Source organism: Aquila chrysaetos, chromosome 2 (assembly GCF_900496995.4).
Source record: "Aquila chrysaetos chrysaetos chromosome 2, bAquChr1.4, whole genome shotgun sequence".
Lineage (NCBI taxonomy): Eukaryota > Metazoa > Chordata > Aves > Accipitriformes > Accipitridae > Aquila > Aquila chrysaetos.
Window position 1 is genome coordinate 71,049,894 of NC_044005.1, and position 16,203 is coordinate 71,066,096.

At 38.1% G+C, this 16,203-nt stretch overlaps 1 protein-coding gene across 8 annotated transcripts in view; it reads right to left on the minus strand.

The window, feature by feature from the left end:
- Window positions 1–16,203, minus strand: part of ORC3 (origin recognition complex subunit 3) — a 39,809-nt gene that overhangs the window by 19,899 nt on the left and 3,707 nt on the right. For 5 of the 8 annotated variants that reach the window (XM_030040311.2, XM_041118630.1, XM_030040320.2 and 2 more), the window contains 8 exons: window positions 13,012–13,109; window positions 8,780–8,924; window positions 7,379–7,483; window positions 6,444–6,598; window positions 5,367–5,503; window positions 3,058–3,217; window positions 2,132–2,245; window positions 143–276 (listed from right to left, as the gene is read on the minus strand). In XM_030040311.2, the coding sequence (XP_029896171.1) occupies window positions 143–276; window positions 2,132–2,245; window positions 3,058–3,217; window positions 5,367–5,503; window positions 6,444–6,598; window positions 7,379–7,483; window positions 8,780–8,924; window positions 13,012–13,109 (1,048 nt within the window). Of the gene's footprint in view, window positions 1–142; window positions 277–2,131; window positions 2,246–3,057; window positions 3,218–5,366; window positions 5,504–6,443; window positions 6,599–7,378; window positions 7,484–8,779; window positions 8,925–13,011; window positions 13,110–13,227; window positions 13,396–16,203 lie in introns of those variants that run through there. The other 3 variants (XM_030040339.2, XM_030040329.2, XM_041118634.1) reach the window with 2 other exon arrangements.

A 16,203-nucleotide genomic window follows, 5' to 3' on the forward strand; every position in this document is an offset into this window, starting at 1 on the left:
GTCCTCCTTTTGATTGATTTACCTTTGCTATAGAAACATATGCACAAGTGATCTACAGTTTTCACAGAACTACATTTACAGATTCCTTTTATCTTTTTTAAAGCTAAATACTAGACTGCCCAAAAATTTATTCCCCTTTTACCTTCTAAAAGAGGGCAGTCTTCGAATGTTTTCACACTGATCATGTGATAAATAATTTACTCTCTTCTTGGTGTCTACCAGTTGGCAACACAGTACACTAAGAGGCTGGGAATAGAAGTGCTCAACGATACAGAGCTGAAAACAAAGCAAGAACCAGTGATGTTAATAAAATTCATCCTGTTATATCTACCTTTTAATGCTTTCTTATTACTATAGTGCATATACTATAATGGTAGTAATAGTATTCCTTAAAAAAACAAAAAAAAATTCATTACCATTCATAAATATTCCGTAAGTCACTGCAGGACACTGATTATTCAGTTTTAAATACTGTTACATAGTTACCTTTTTTGCTGTATGCGCTATTCATTTTCAGTACCTCATCTTTCCCCTCATCTTACATAACTGTAACTATAGCTTGTCAAGTATTTTCTATTCACTTACATGAACTACTGCATTCTTTAGGTTACATATTCAGCTCCAATGCTCACAAATAACAAAGAGTATATATTTAAAGATGTGAAGAGCAACTACGGTACACAAGCAAACTTATCACATGTTCTAATTTCAATTTGTGTTTCATGTACACAAAAATACACTGCTAAGCTCTTACTATGTATACATACAAACATGCTTTATCACTCATTTCAGCTGCACTAAATGTTTGTAGCATCAGGGCCTTGCAGAATAGTGGCATATACTCATCACATCTATTCTTAAAAAAACAAAATAAACACCACAGACAGACTACCCCACTAAAAATTTTTAAAACATAAAAACTGTGAAAGAGGAAAGATGCTTCCTGTCAGAAGAGTTAACACTGCTCTAGACATAATGAGATGACGGTGATCCCTTGTATCTATCACTTAGGAAATCTGATCTGAAATTGCTTCATCCTTGAATACTTTTAACACACAAGGACACAGCCTTATGCTGTCAGGGCTAGGACTTGTATTTTCGTATCAGGCCAATGGGGAACCATTAAATCCTGGTGACTCTTTCAAATAAGAGGAGTTGAAACCTATGAAAGCCCACGCAGGTCTGTCTGCAGAAGAGGTACTACAGCCAGGATATTTCTCCTAGCCCGTGTAATCATTGAATCTTAGATATCAAAGAATCTGAGACACTCTAAAGGTATATGACACTAAAAGTGCAAGTTTTACTAACAAGTACACACATGGAACCAGGCAAGAAAGAAACTATTTCACAATCCTGCATTAGAACAGATTACAGGGACTACAGATTCTTTGGAGAACTCTTGTCTGCAATCCACAAAAGCTACAAGGAGACTCAGACAAGGAAATACATTTAGATATAAAGCACTATATAAACCAATAAAAATACAATTATCATGCTCTGCATAGACTATTTTTGGAAACCTTGAAGTCTTCCACTTTGTCTCCTGAGAGGCTAAATCTAACACCCGCATTGCTGCACAGCTGCTTGGAGCACAAGCACCACCTACTCTGAGGCACGAAGTAAGTGACACTACAGCTCCTATTTCCCTGAAAAGGTAAGAAGTGTGCATCCAGAAACTGTGCCAGAAGAGTTCAAGCAGGGAAGAGACACTGCTGCAGCCTACTCACACCATGACAAACCAGAGTACAAGGACCCAGTACAGAGTATCAGAGCTGGAGAGTTCTGCCAGGGGTGTTAGAAGCTACAAGTTAATCTATAGAAAAATATAGATCTTTCTACCCACTAAGGCAGGTTACCCTTTTAAATGTAACCTTTAAATACATTTTTTTTGTGGCAGAATAAGCTTTTACATGCTTCATCATACCTGTCCTACAAGTTTTCCCTTAAAACCTTAGCAGTTAAAGTTTTGACTTTAAAACACCTGCCTGTTCACAGATCCAAACTGTTTCCAAAGGACATTTTTTCATCCAATTCAGTGACAGCAAGATTAGGACCTAAGAAGTCTTTCAGTGCCTAGTAATTACCCTTTATTTTCACAACCATAATTTGAATACTTGTTACTATTGCCTACCTGAAATCCTTTGATAAAATTCTGGACAGAAAAATCGTGGTACAAGAATATGTTGATGAGAACCTGCAGAACTTTCTCACCCAGTTTAAAGGGAAACTGGGTTGTCAGAAGCAGCTAAGGGAGACAAAAAGGAAAAGCAGCCATAGCAGAAATTCTTTCCTGTATTCAGCTCAGCAAAATTTATATATACAATTTGATACAACTCTCACTATGTGTTAGCATTCAACTAAATGAGATACTAAATACACTGCCAACTTCTAAACACAATACTTCTACTAAAATATCCAAAAATATCCATGCAAAGATTGTTTTTCAGTTTGTTATTTCACCATGTTTTTTAAGTACCTTTAACTAATATGCATTTGAAGTCAGTTTGACTTAACACTATTTTTGTATTTATTTTTAAAACTACAACAGAACAGAAATTGCTGTAACAACCAGGGATACCACTACTTTCAGCATATGTAAGAGCAACTTTGGAAATCCTGCACAAAGAATCGCACAGGCACAGCATCTATATGGCTTGATCATTTGAATAACTCTGCTAATTTTTGACAGGTGGCAAAATTCAGGCTGAACTGTATTTTTCTATGTTTAAAGCTATCTTTTTCTGGAACAAAATAAAACTCAAATCAAAGCACTACTTTAATGAAGAGGTGGGAATGTCAAAATGTAATTGCCCAAGTATGTATGCACAGATGTCAATGCAAATGTAAGATGAAAGCAGGTGCGTGAGCATGTCTCAATGTGAGAAGGAAGCTCTCAGTATTAAGCTACGCTGCAGCTATCAGTAGAAATATCCAAAATCCACAGCTCTCAGGAACAGATTCCATTCCAAAAGCTTCAGACAAACCTGCTTTTAAAAGACCACGCATGTACACTGTGCTTGAATACACACACATACTCCTATTTAGAAAAGGAATTACCTTGTCAATTATAGTAGACAGGTGCTCCTTACAGGAAAGGGACTGGAAAAGCTCTATGCACAGCAGAGAGGAAACAGAGTGAGGAAGTAAGTTGTGGATAATCATTGGAGATGTAGCGATTCCAAAAATCAGTACTAGAGGTAATTCACGGATATGCTGACTAGATCATGGGGGAGGGGAAAAAAAACATAATAGTTACATTATAGAAAATCATGAAAAAAATGCATTATGTTCCTACTACAGCACTGAGCTTAGATGAAGAAAGGGGTAAATTAAAAGATTTGTTGCCAGTAAACCAAAAGAGTTTTGATGTGGAGTAAAACGCAAAAGAAAGGAAGCTATTTAAAGCCCTAAATTAGACAAGCAAATTAAATTATATTTTAGGATTCAAATTTCAGGAAGTGGCATAAAAAGCATCTTTTCAATTAGAGTATTGTACTGGTCTTATCTTCCCAAAAAGTTATATTCAGAGAACTGGATCTTATAATATGAACTTTTTTTTTCCCAAAGAAATAGAGAAAAAATAAGAAGAGACATTAAAACAGCTAACAGTCTCAAGAAAATTTACAAATTTTACACCATTTAATAAATTTAAAATAAATACGAAATCCCTCTAATTCTATGTTCCCATTATACTTAAAAAAAAAAAAAAAAAAAAAAAGAATTCCAACTTCTCCAGATTCAATCATCTTCTTCAGATAATTTTTTAGTATGTGCTTTGAGAACCAATAACCAGGACAATGCTGTATTGCTCGTGAACAGCATACAAATTACATAAAATAGTGTTTTCAGTATTATTTCATCATTATTTTCCATTTTTTTATTAGTTTCAAGGAGATACAAGTTCTGCTATCTTAAATATCTTCTAGGTTAAAATTGACAATCTATTCCTTTCCTCTGTTTTCACTATGGCAACTTTTTGACCTTGGTGTTTTAATCGTTACCCACAATTATTTCATTTCTCTAACTCCTCAAAAGTCATTGCTAGAGACTTGAACATAAACCCAATAAACTTCATATATTACCGTCCACCGCTGATAACCTAAAAGGATATTGGAGAGAAATTGAATGTTGTGATTAAGAAATCACAACGTTTATCACAACATCTCACATTTATCCACTTCACCCTTATTATTAAACATGTTTAAGACTGAAATGGAGAGAATAAACCAACTCTCTACAATCATCCCAAAGATCTTTTTCAAAGTATTATGCAAGTCCGCTAAGCTTCTCTTTTACCCATCTTCTACTTTAGTCAAGACAATCTTTAGTTATAAGATAATTTGAATCCTCTAAACCTTTTTTCTGAAGAGATGCAGTCTATTAAAAAAAGTGTATTTGCAAATAGTAGACTGACAGACCTGAACTACACTTCATCTACATTCCATATGCTCATAATTAGGTATTTATCCTTGCCACGAAAAGCAAAATAAAACACAACACTTAAAAACCAATTAAAACCTCATTTCCCCCTGCCTTACACCCTAATTATTTCCAGATAATTGTGCATTTCTGATTTTACTTCTTGAAATGTTCCCTGGAGAACCCATCTGCCAGATCTGAAGTAGAAAAATATTTTTATTGTTGGTGTCTCAGCAAGTGAAATTGCCTAGCCTTGTTTAGAGGTAGTGTCAGGTGTGAACGCTGCAGCTGAATGAACTGTACAACTGCAGCCCCAATTCTGCTCCAACTGTAGTTTCAACCTGGGGACTAAGTATAAGATGCTCTTTTTGGAGAACAGAAGGGGGTTTTGATTAGAATGCATGAGATGACATTAAGGAAGACAGGTTAAGGAAGGACAGAAGCACAGGAGCACCTGAAGTAGTCAGCTACTTACTACAGATCCTGGCCAACACTGAGAAATTCTCTGGGTAAGTTTTATATATTCCTATTAGTAAGCTAGTGACCTTTAAGCAGCATTACATCAGTAGTCATACAAAAAATATACTCTGAATACAATTTTAAAAGTCTACAGAAGAAAGATAGATCTAGGCATCTTAAAAATCAGTTTCACAATCAAGAATTCTGTAACAACTAGTACCAATAAATCCTCTCATGTGAAGAATTAAATCAGCCACCCAATATATCTCAGCCCAGCCCATAGGCACTCTGGTTCAGAGTCCCAAGTTAGCTTTTAGGGTAATTTATCATCAAAACCTAGCAAATAGGTTTTTGCTCAATCACTGCTATAAAGAAGCAGCATCAATATTTGATTCCAACTCTCCACTGGCCTCATTGTTACACTTCAAAACAGCTGCAAATAGAAAATGAGTAAAGGAGTGAAAGAACTAAACTTCAGGTCATGTTACCTGCTGATGACTATGAAGTCTTGAAGTACTTTTGTGGTGAAACTTTCCATGTCTTTGAATATAACTACAACTGGAGGAGATTGCCAGTGTCTCGAAGAGGAAGTTCTTTTTTTGCTTGGAGTTTCAGAATCTGTTTTCTTTCAAGCCATTCGTTACACATTAGTAAACAGAAGACAGTAAAATAAAAAGATTGAATCACATCTACTATACTATAATGCTCCAAAGTGACATGACTGACTTTTTGCTACAGTTGTATTTATTATTAGCATCCAGAATTGCAATTCTTCTTCCTTCTGTTTGGCACAGCATGAAGTACAAAGGATAAATGAATGTTAAAAACCCGTAGTACAACAAAGAAAAGAATAGCTCTGTGGGACAGAACTGGTGAAGTTCTATTGGGATTAAGGGAGAAGATATGAGTTGTGTAAACGGACATTGCCCATTTCCTATATCTTTACCCAGTATTAAAAAGAGCATGTACCCATTAAACTTTTGTTTAACACAGTGCTCTGATGAAGTCGTCAAACTCAGTTCTAACTTTTATTCATGACAGAAACAAATCTTAAAACTTCATTAGCTTTATTAAACACAAAGATAGAAAAACATTTTGAAAGTTATTTTCTCACTGCTTGTCAATGTAGTGTAGGCTGCAGATGACATAATGGCACATTAGCACCAATATGGTGCCTTTTGCCTGGATGGCTGTTCTTTCTTAAAGATTTGTTTTAATAAACAAACCATCTCATCACTCCTGGGAAAAAAGCATCTGGCATTAAGTTGATACTGCATTTTAAGCTTCTAGTTCCCAATTAAACAGATGACAAAATCGTACTTTTTGCTTGTTTTTCAGAATTTTGACATTCATACCTCATCAGAAACTAACTCCACATTTATATATGTTAGAGATTTATATTCAAATGACCTCAATCTCAGTTATTTCTTAGTATTAAATTAAAAGCTAACCTTTGACATTTTTTCACTACAGCACAGAAATTTGAGTTATTCCGTTTCTTTTTTAAAAGTATCTAAAGGTCAGGCATTTTTATAAACTGGTGATACAAAAAAAGAAAATCATACCTTTGTTACACTCTCATACCAGTCGATAAGAGAAGACATTGAACAACGTATTCTATTCTGGGAAACCTGCACATAGTCCTCGTCTTCCAATGAGTCCACATCTATGTAGCAGTTCATCAGCTGCCCCATCAGCTTCTGCATCAGATTTTTTATGCCTTCACAAAACATTTTTAGACACACAGTAAAGACATTTGGTTATTCGGTAACCATTCTCCAACTTATACTCTAAAAAATTACCCCAAGTTATCACTTACTATTTTTCACTTTTCTAATTATTCTCCTTTTCTCTCCAGAATGCACATCTCATGCTCCAGAAAGCTTGAAAGTGTTCATGATATGGATGTTGTTAAGGCAATAAAAATTATCCTAATAATTTGCCTAGATAGCAACAATTCAGGTTAAGATGTTGGCCCTGCACCTTTCTTGAACTCCAGCCACATGCTATTAAGAGTGACCTAAAAATAAATAAGGCAGCCAATCCACAGATCTGGAGATGCTGCCATAAGTGATTTTAATCTTTTTACTTAAAAAAACAAAAAAGGAGCAAGGAGAGTGGGACAAAACTTTATTCTTCCCATTCCCTCACTGTAATAACATGACTGTAAGCATTTAAAAAGTAAAATGCATGCATACACTGTCCTATTAAACAAGGGGAAAGCCAACGTACAATATCAACATGCAATACACTAAGCAGCACGCTCTTGACATTTACGCTACAACTAAGAAGTATTTCAATCTTCATTGTTTTAAACAGAACTGGATACCTCTTAAAATACAGTAGGCATTACTGCTACATTAACATGGGATTGAGCAAATCTTTAGAAATTTTCAAGATCCCTCCATCCCATTATTTTTACATTTGGGGGAAAAAGTTAGAATTTCTAATTAATTGATAGCTTGCTTAGAAGAAGCAGCAAAACTATTGCAGTATTTACCTGGGCAATCTTTGGCTTCCAGCAAGGCTATATAAGGAGTAATGTTATTCTGAAGGACTTCTGAGAGACTTCTAAAAGTCAAGTCATGATCTGTAACATTTACACCTAGAAAAAAGACAGGTTTTTAAGGGCATTTTTACTGTGATTTGTGACCACAATGATTGAATAATAAACTGAACAGCAGACAAAAAACAGAAGATACCTCAAATATTCAAGGCAGGCATGAAAAGCATCACATCATCTATGAGGAAAGATGAAAAACTAGCTCAAGATTAGACATACATGTTAATACTAGCTGATTAAAAGGAACAGGGAATCACTGCAAAGACCCCTCATATAGTTTGTGTTTTCGGGTTTTTTTTAAAGAAAGATTTCTCAAGGGTGCAAACCTGCAAGGAGTATGATTGGTTTTCTAACTTCCCTGCTACTTAGACCCTCACAAGCCAAACCCAGTCATCTAAGGCCTGCAGACAAGAAGATGAAATTCACCTTCTCTAGAAGAGCAACGCATATACCGGAGACCTGGATCCTCACATGGCTTATGTAAGCAGGAAAATTACTACGAGTTAGTATGAACTATAGTCTGAATTGACTGTGAACTACTCAATATTTACGGCCTTTGTTAACATCCTTTAGTTTAAAAAAAAAAAAAAAAAAAAAAAGAACAAGCCCCTCCAGAAGGCAATTCACAGCTTCTTCCACAGAAAAATATTCAGAGCAGGAACTTCTCACTTTCTACTACCTACAGAAGTAGACTACCTTCCAGGCTTAGCGGTCACATGGTAAATTTGAAGCACAGGCCTGATTTTAGGTTCCCTAAAACGATCCACTGAAAATGCAATCAGGTTGCCTTGAACCAGGTTTAGGATTATAGTTACAACCCTTTGAAAGAAAGGAGTGGGGACAAAAAAAAGAAAGACTTCAGAGCTTCACTATCTTCAGTAAAAAGATCTTCAGCTGTTTTCTTCACCCTCTGCTCCTTTTCCAAGGTAATGACACTGCTTTCCTACACGTAAAGATGGACTGCAAGAACATATATCTGAAATACAGAAGCTGTGTAATTCCATGGTTAGTCATAGAAACCACCAAGCATGTTGGTGGCAGAAAGAGGGACAGAATGAAAGCATCTCCAGTGCCTCAGGAAAAAAAACCCCAACAAATCACTACCAGCTGCCTGAGACAGACCTTTAGGGAAGGTGTTAACTTGCTGGACAATTATGCATACAAAGGGGAAGAAGGTGTTATCCTGCTTTCTTCTCCCAGCCCAATCTCTTCTGTTAACTTTTCTGAAGCTAATATCGCTCACAGTAAATTGCTGGAAGTCAGCAATATATTTTTCTTTGATCTCTGTGTCAGTTTTAAGCACATGTACGTAACAAAATATATCTTTAAAAAAATTACCTAAGACAAGAGCTGCAGTAGGGATTTCTCTGGACTTCATCCGACAAGTCCATTCTGTTGTCTTCTCTTGGAACTCAGAATGAGACTGCCTCAAAAAACTTACTAAATTATCAAATAACTGCTTATTCAAGTCTTCCTGTATGTGCTGTAAACAAACACAGAGAGATTTTATTTATAAAAATGCGGTAACATCAGAATATCTTCCTTTTCCTACCTCTTTCCTGCATAAATTTTAATCCTTAAAACTCCAGGGTAACATTTTAAGTAACACTAAGTTTTCCTGTGAACTATAAACATGCTCATTTATTCACTGTATGGCAAACACAGACATTTCCCATCTTGGAACTTCTGGTGAAATGCCTCAATAATAACTTGGAAAGCAAATGAGCTTAACTGTGTTGTCACACCACAGGCAATAAAGATGGAGAAAAAAAAAACATACTGACAAAGTGTAAGTGACATAGGAGGAATAAAACAATATAATTAATTTCTGGAAGAATGTTCATGAAAATTCCTATTATTCCCTCTTGGCTTACAAAACACCTGTAAACATTTTTGAGAGATCTAAATGAGATCAAACATTCAGCTCCTCCAAATCTAATTCAGAATGAAAGAAAAAAAAAGAAAAAAAAAATACACAGAAAAGCACTAAGTATGTTTTATAGGAAAAAATACTAAACCACATGACTGCCACATTTGCTACACTGTCTTTTGCCCTTCAGGATGATTTTCATACAATATGTATATGCAGGAATATATGGAAAGGTGAGAGAAAACAGGGGAAGATAAAACTTTTAAAGGCAGATATATAGTGGTAGCATTTTATATTTCTTTTTTTATGTATGTGCCTTTGAAAAATCTGTCTCTACTCCAAGATATGCCTTCTGCTAGAACAGACAAAAAACCCCTGTACTCTGAAGTTCAGGATATCAATATATACTCTAGAACACAGATGTTAGAAACAAGGTTAAACCTCTGCCCCCAATAAAATCATCATCAAGATTTATTAGCAACAAGAAGTGACATATACAGCAGTGAACTTGATTTTATACAAAGTTGCAAAGGCTGTCCCTAGCAGCATTGATGAGGCAGCTATCAAAGGAGTTAAGGTCACATCTCCAGGAGATTGTATATGATGCCTGCTCAAACACCTGAGCTCCACTTCCATGACACAGAAGAGTTCCTGTTTGCTCTCCTGAACAACTGATAAAACTGTACACAAAGTAATCTTACTCTTTTCACCCTCTACTTACTAAAAAATATTCTTCTGGCCTTTCTGATGTTGACTGTGCACCTCTGAGCTCCCATCTCATAAACTCTATGGCAATTCAGAAGAAACTGTAACATGGCATTTTAAAAAGAAGAATTTAGGACATCAGCTTTGTAACAGCTTTGTAACAACTCCTCTATTACCATATGTCCCATAACAATCCTCTGAGCTTCTGCTTCAGAATCCATCAGACCTTAAGCTTCTTCTGACTGTTATTGTACGTTTTCACTAAGCTGTCCTAACAAGAACCTGAATCCTTACTTTGCATAGTTACAGTATATATTATTTCTTCCAAAGAGCACTTGTGAAGTGCTACACATTTACTTAGCCTTCTTAAAATCCATCAGTCTTTTCTCGTCAAAACAACTTTGTTACTGGCACTGTTTTGGTAGTGTTCCAGAAAGTACACTAAGCTGCTCTGCATTTCAAGTGACCAACTCATTTAATTGCATGACACTGCTTACTCTGGAAAAGTCATATGAACTGGAAGTTCAATCCCTGCTATGACACTAGGTTTGGTCATGACTATCTGTTGTGTGGTCTGAAAACCATTATCTGCACATTAGAGCTAAAGTTACCATATTACAGCCCTGCACTTAGGCTTTTTGTTTCTAACCTGGATCCTGAGAGTGCAACTGGAATTTCTCACCTCACAGGAAGGGAATGTTTCTGAAAGCCCTTGATGAGATGTATCATAATAAGAACATTTGCAAGGCCACTGCTGACAGCAGGGCTCAAAACTGGGGTACCTTGCAATATGGAAACAAATAAGGTCCAAAATTCACCTTCCAAAAATGAAGGACAGTTCCTGCAGTACTTTTGCCAGCTTTTCATGTTGTGAGAAGGTTGAAAGGATGTCATCACCAGATGACAGATGGTGCTGCCACAATTGCAGCACAGTTTATGATGGACATACAAGGACCAAGAATGCTCCGCAACAAAGCACCTGGAAGCTAAATCCTCTTCACTTTCCAACACCTCAAGGGGATACCAGAGAACTGGGAAAACACCAGCACAAGCACATGGCCTACCAACGAATCATCAGGTAACAGTACCCTGGAAAAAACTTTGGAGAATATCCTGCTAGGTTCCCTTAGCACACTACTAGAACTTCAAGAATAAAAGTCCAAACCAGCAAGCCATGCAATTCCCAGGTATTCTGTCATGGATCAGGTTTACTACACCAGGGTTTGAAAGTATATAAGAAATAAAATCCTGACTGGATAAAGCCCTCACGTACCTGGTCTGACCTCACGGATGATGCCGCTTTGACCAGGAGTTCAGACTAGAGACTTTCTAAGGTCCCTTCCAACCTGAATTATCACACAATTTTATGTGTAAGAACAATGATCACCTCCAAGTTTGCCAACAGTGGGATAAAAAGATGGTAATTCAAAACTCTGTAGAAAAAAACGTCAGAGATACCCCAGAAGATGGATAAAGAAAATTCTATGTATAGCAGCAAAAGTAACTGCAGGTAATCTGCCCTTGGGCAAATCAAACTCTAAGGCAAGGTGCATATAAATTTGTCAATATAGGATGAACTGTCTTCCATCAAGAAGAACAGAAGAAAGAATTTGGCGAACTCCTAGCAGCCTCAAAGAAAACAAGGGTAGGAGATTTAGAACAGGAAAGAATGATGGTTTTCCAGATGGCAACAGTTCTGTGCTTCTGAGTGGTTAAGGAAGGCTTTTGCTATGATGGGCTGTGCCTGCTGCTCTGGGAGAAATCCCACGGAGCACTAGGAAAAACACCACTGGTTCTTCAACCCGAAAATCCTGTAGCTACTGTTGGCAATGTAACCATTGTCTCAAAAGCCTTGACAACACTGTGCCAAAGAAAAAAGATCCAAGAAAAGGTCTTGAAGTAGCTACAGAATGTCATCTTCCCTATAGTCCACTGTGTAGTTGACAAGACAGCTTCTGGTGCAGCTGCCAACATTACTGTCAATGCTGGTAGCTAACCCACCAAGCTGAAGCAGTTGGCAGGAAGATACCAAATATACATCCACAAACTTCTGTGTGTTCTCTATAACTAGCACCACGATGTAGTGCACTGCTTTGCACGGCCTGGCTAGCTATGGTTTGAAAAGGGTGCTGACTAGTCAAAGTGAGCTGGATCATGGAATAGTAGGAACAGAATTAGAGGAATTTATGAGTTTAGCCCAAGGGTCCAGATTGTAAGCTACATCCAGCTGGCTTCTACTGTACATCCCAAAACAAACTTTGGAAAAAAAATTCTCATAATGTCTAGAGCCCAACAGCAGGCAGAGGAATATGGAATACTTGCCCAGAATCCTTGACCCTGAATAGAGGAGGAAATCCCTGCTGTACGGAAGCAATTATTCATACCATAATGCAAGCCACCTGGCTATAGGGACACAACAACAGCATGCCATCTAACACACAACAATTAGGAGGCCACAGTTCAGTATGAAATTAACTCTGATCCCCACCAGAAAACCCCATTGACACTGTCCATGCTAATTCCATAGACTATGCTTGCAGCTGTGCCATTCAGTATTTGACATCCATGCAGTTGTATTCACATAAATCCACTGTGAATCCTGGGCTGCTATGAACTCTGTAACACTGAGGTAAAGAACAGCCTAAAATCCTCAGAGGGCTGGCAAGCATGTAACTGAATTGAAGGTAGAAAACAGCAGTATGCCAGGCATTAATAAAAAAGACAATTAGTAAGAAGAGAAGCTTAGAAGCAGCAGCTTGAAGCATCAAAAGCATGCAGTTCTGTGGTTAGAAGTAATGGGTAATTGATGGATTTATTATTACTATTTTACATTCTGGACAGGGATTTCAGTCTCAGTCAATATTTCTGGCCCTTTTATTGCTTTAACTAATTGCCCTTTTAAGCGTGTAAAAAAAAGAAGGTCTCCAGAAACAAAGCAGCAAGCAGTGTTGTTATAAATGCAAAGCAGCGCTTTAGTGTGAGGTGCAAGACTCACCTCTGTTTCCGATTTGATCTGATTCCATAAAGACTGACAAGTAACAAACCGCAACTCAGAATCCTCTGAATCATTGTTTTTTAATCCGAAATCATTAGCTAGAAGACAGAAAGCAAAGGCAAGCACAAATAAGATTATTAAAACAAAACATTTTTTGTTGAGAAGAAAACGAAGCACCCGACTGAAACAAGAACATCTTACTATAGATATATATACCTGAGAAGATGACTTTTCTCTTAACCAATTAATTAACTGCTGGTATCTGGTAGAATAAGCAAGGAAAAAAGCAGAATCTATTACCCAGGTAAGCAGGCAAAAGGTAAAGAACTGGCTTCCATCTGAAGTCCCAGATGAGCTAAAGGCTAAATCAGAGCAAACAGCCTTTATTATTAAAATAATTAAAAAAAAAAAAAAATCTTTCCCTTGCTTCAGAAAGTTTTGTGGGTCTCTTTCACCTAATAAATATTCAATCCTCCTTCACCATTACAGTCAGATATGAACCATAAAGGCTTGGAAGAATAGATACATGAAAATCCTTTCTGTTCCCCAGGGAAGACGCAGCTAACACCAATTTCCTGAAAATATTATGGTATAGTGGGAAAGGACTATCAGGTTACATGAAATACAGATTTATTTATTCTTTTAAAATACATTTAACCGACACAACTATGCCAGCAAAACTTTTAAGCGCAAACCAGGCCTACATTTCTGGCTCACCTCTAAACTGCCTCTCACTTCTATACATGCTCTTTATGAAAAAGAAAAGGAGAATCAGATCCTTTTTGGTAAAACAGTGTCTTGGCACATTTTCCAAATACATCTGGCTTCCCAGGTGCTGCTCTGCCTCACAGATGTGAGTACAGAAACTCTCCACCAGCTTCCAACTAAGAAGGTAAGACAGAGCTAGGAGTAAAACAGGAGACTGAATAAAAACTAGTATAACTGAGTGAGATTTTTCTCATTGTTTTTCCTCCCACATTCACACAATCTACATTTCGTTTAAAAAAAAAAAAAAAGGCATAGGCTTGGAACCATCCTACTCCCAGCATACATTTAGCAGGCCTGGTATAGCTTTAAGGCTTCACTAACAACACCTGGAAGAACTCAAAGACTGAAAGTTAAGTAAACAGCCTGTTAACTGTTGCTACAAGGCAACATTAAACACAGCAATTCATTTTTTCTAAACCTATGCATGTTAAAAGTTTAATTTGCTAGCTATTAACGTCCATTTGGTGGCCATTCAATGGAGCATCAACAGTGGTCCACCTCTAGAAAAGAGGCAGTTGATGAGCACATTCAGTCTCCCAAAGCATTAAAAACACCCAAAACAGCTCTGTAAATGACAGAGGCCTCATCCTCCATTTTCATCATCTCCCCTAAACTAACACCTCATTTGTATCCCTAAGAAAAATCACTTAAAATACATAACCCACTCTTACTCTTAGATTACACAGGTCTTAGGCTTTTCGTTAAAGCAAATCCAGCCATCACGTTATTGGTAATATACCAAAGAATAATATTATTTTTATACTACCAAAACTCAAACTATAGGTGCAAATGCACACAGAAGGCCTTTTGTGGGGTGCAACAGTATTATCAAGTATTGATGCTGTGAAGTTTCACAACTGAAACTTCACACTTGACAGGTTTGGGCTTCCAAACTGGATGGATGCATATCAAAGTACTCTTTAATTAGAACACCATTCTAACCAACTGCTGTGAGCAGCCAAACTAGCTCACCTCTGCCTCTCTTTTAGGGGTAGTTCAGTCAAATTAATTTTTATTTCTCAAAGCATTTGCTAACTAGAAAAACATGTTTAGTAGGATTTATCCAAGCTTAGATTACTAATCTTGCAAAAACAAAACCATAATATCCAGTAAAGGTAAAATTTCAATGTGGTTTAAGTGCGTAGGTCTTGGTTGTTCATTTATTTATCTTGCAATGACTTGAATGACAGACTGGATTCTATTTCCCTGCCTCTCATTCCCTGAACTACAGATGTGCCAACTCTCATGGAAAAAATAACTTGGGATTAATTTTAAAGCAGGTGTTACAGTAAGTCCCTCTGGTAAAGAGGAACTTACTGTAACACCTGCTTTAAATGAATGAGCCTGTGGTGATTTCCACAAGAATCTGGCCTTATTACTTTCTCCTCCACTTCTGTTATACAAATTGTCACTCCTTTTGACTGCTCTGGTGATGCCAAAAAAAAGTTTAACCTGGTGTGGCGGGTTGACCCTGGCTGAACACCAGGTGCCCACCAAAGCCATTCTATCACTCCCCCTCCTCAGCAGGACAGGGGAGAGAAAATATAACAAAGGGACTGTGGGTCAAGATAAGGACAGGAGAGATCACTCACCAATTACCGTCATGGGCAAAACAGACTCAGCTTGGGAAAAATTAACTCAATTTATTACCAATCAACCAGAGTAGGGTAATGAGAAATAAAACCAAATCTCAGAATACCTTCCCTCCACCCCTCCCTTCTTCCCAGGCACAACTTCACTCCTGGATTCTCTACCCACCCCCCACAGCAGCACAGGGGGACAGGGAATGGGGTTTACGGTCAGTTCATCACACGTTATTTCTGCCACTCCATCCTCCTCAGGAGCAGGACTCATCACACTCTTTCCCTGCTCCAGCGTGGGGTCCCTCCCATGGGAGACAGTCGTCCACAAACTTCTCCAACGTGGGTCCTTCCCACGGGCTGCAGTTCTTCACAAACTGCTCCAGCATGGGTCCCTTCCATGGCACGCAGTCCTTCAGGAGCACACTGCTCCAGCGTGGGTCCCCCACGGGGTCACAAGTCCTGCCAGAAAACCTGCTCTGTGGGCTCCTCTCCCCACAGATCCGCAGGTCCTGCCAGGAACCTGCTCCAGCGTGGGCTTCCCACGGGGTCACAGCCTCCTTTGGGCACCCACCTGCTCCGGCGTGGGGTCCTCCATGGGCTGCAGGTGGAGATCTGCTCCACCATGGACCTCCATGGGCTGCAGGCAGACAACCTGCCTCACCACAGTCTTCCCCACGGGCTGCAGGGGAATCTCTGCTCCGGCGCCTGGAGCACCTCCTCCCCCTCCTTCTTCACTGACCTTGGTGTCCGCAGGGTTGTTTCTCTCACATGTTCTCACTCCTCTCTCCGGCTGCCGTTTTCTGTCTGTCCCAGCAACGTTTTTTCCTTCTTAAATAAGTCA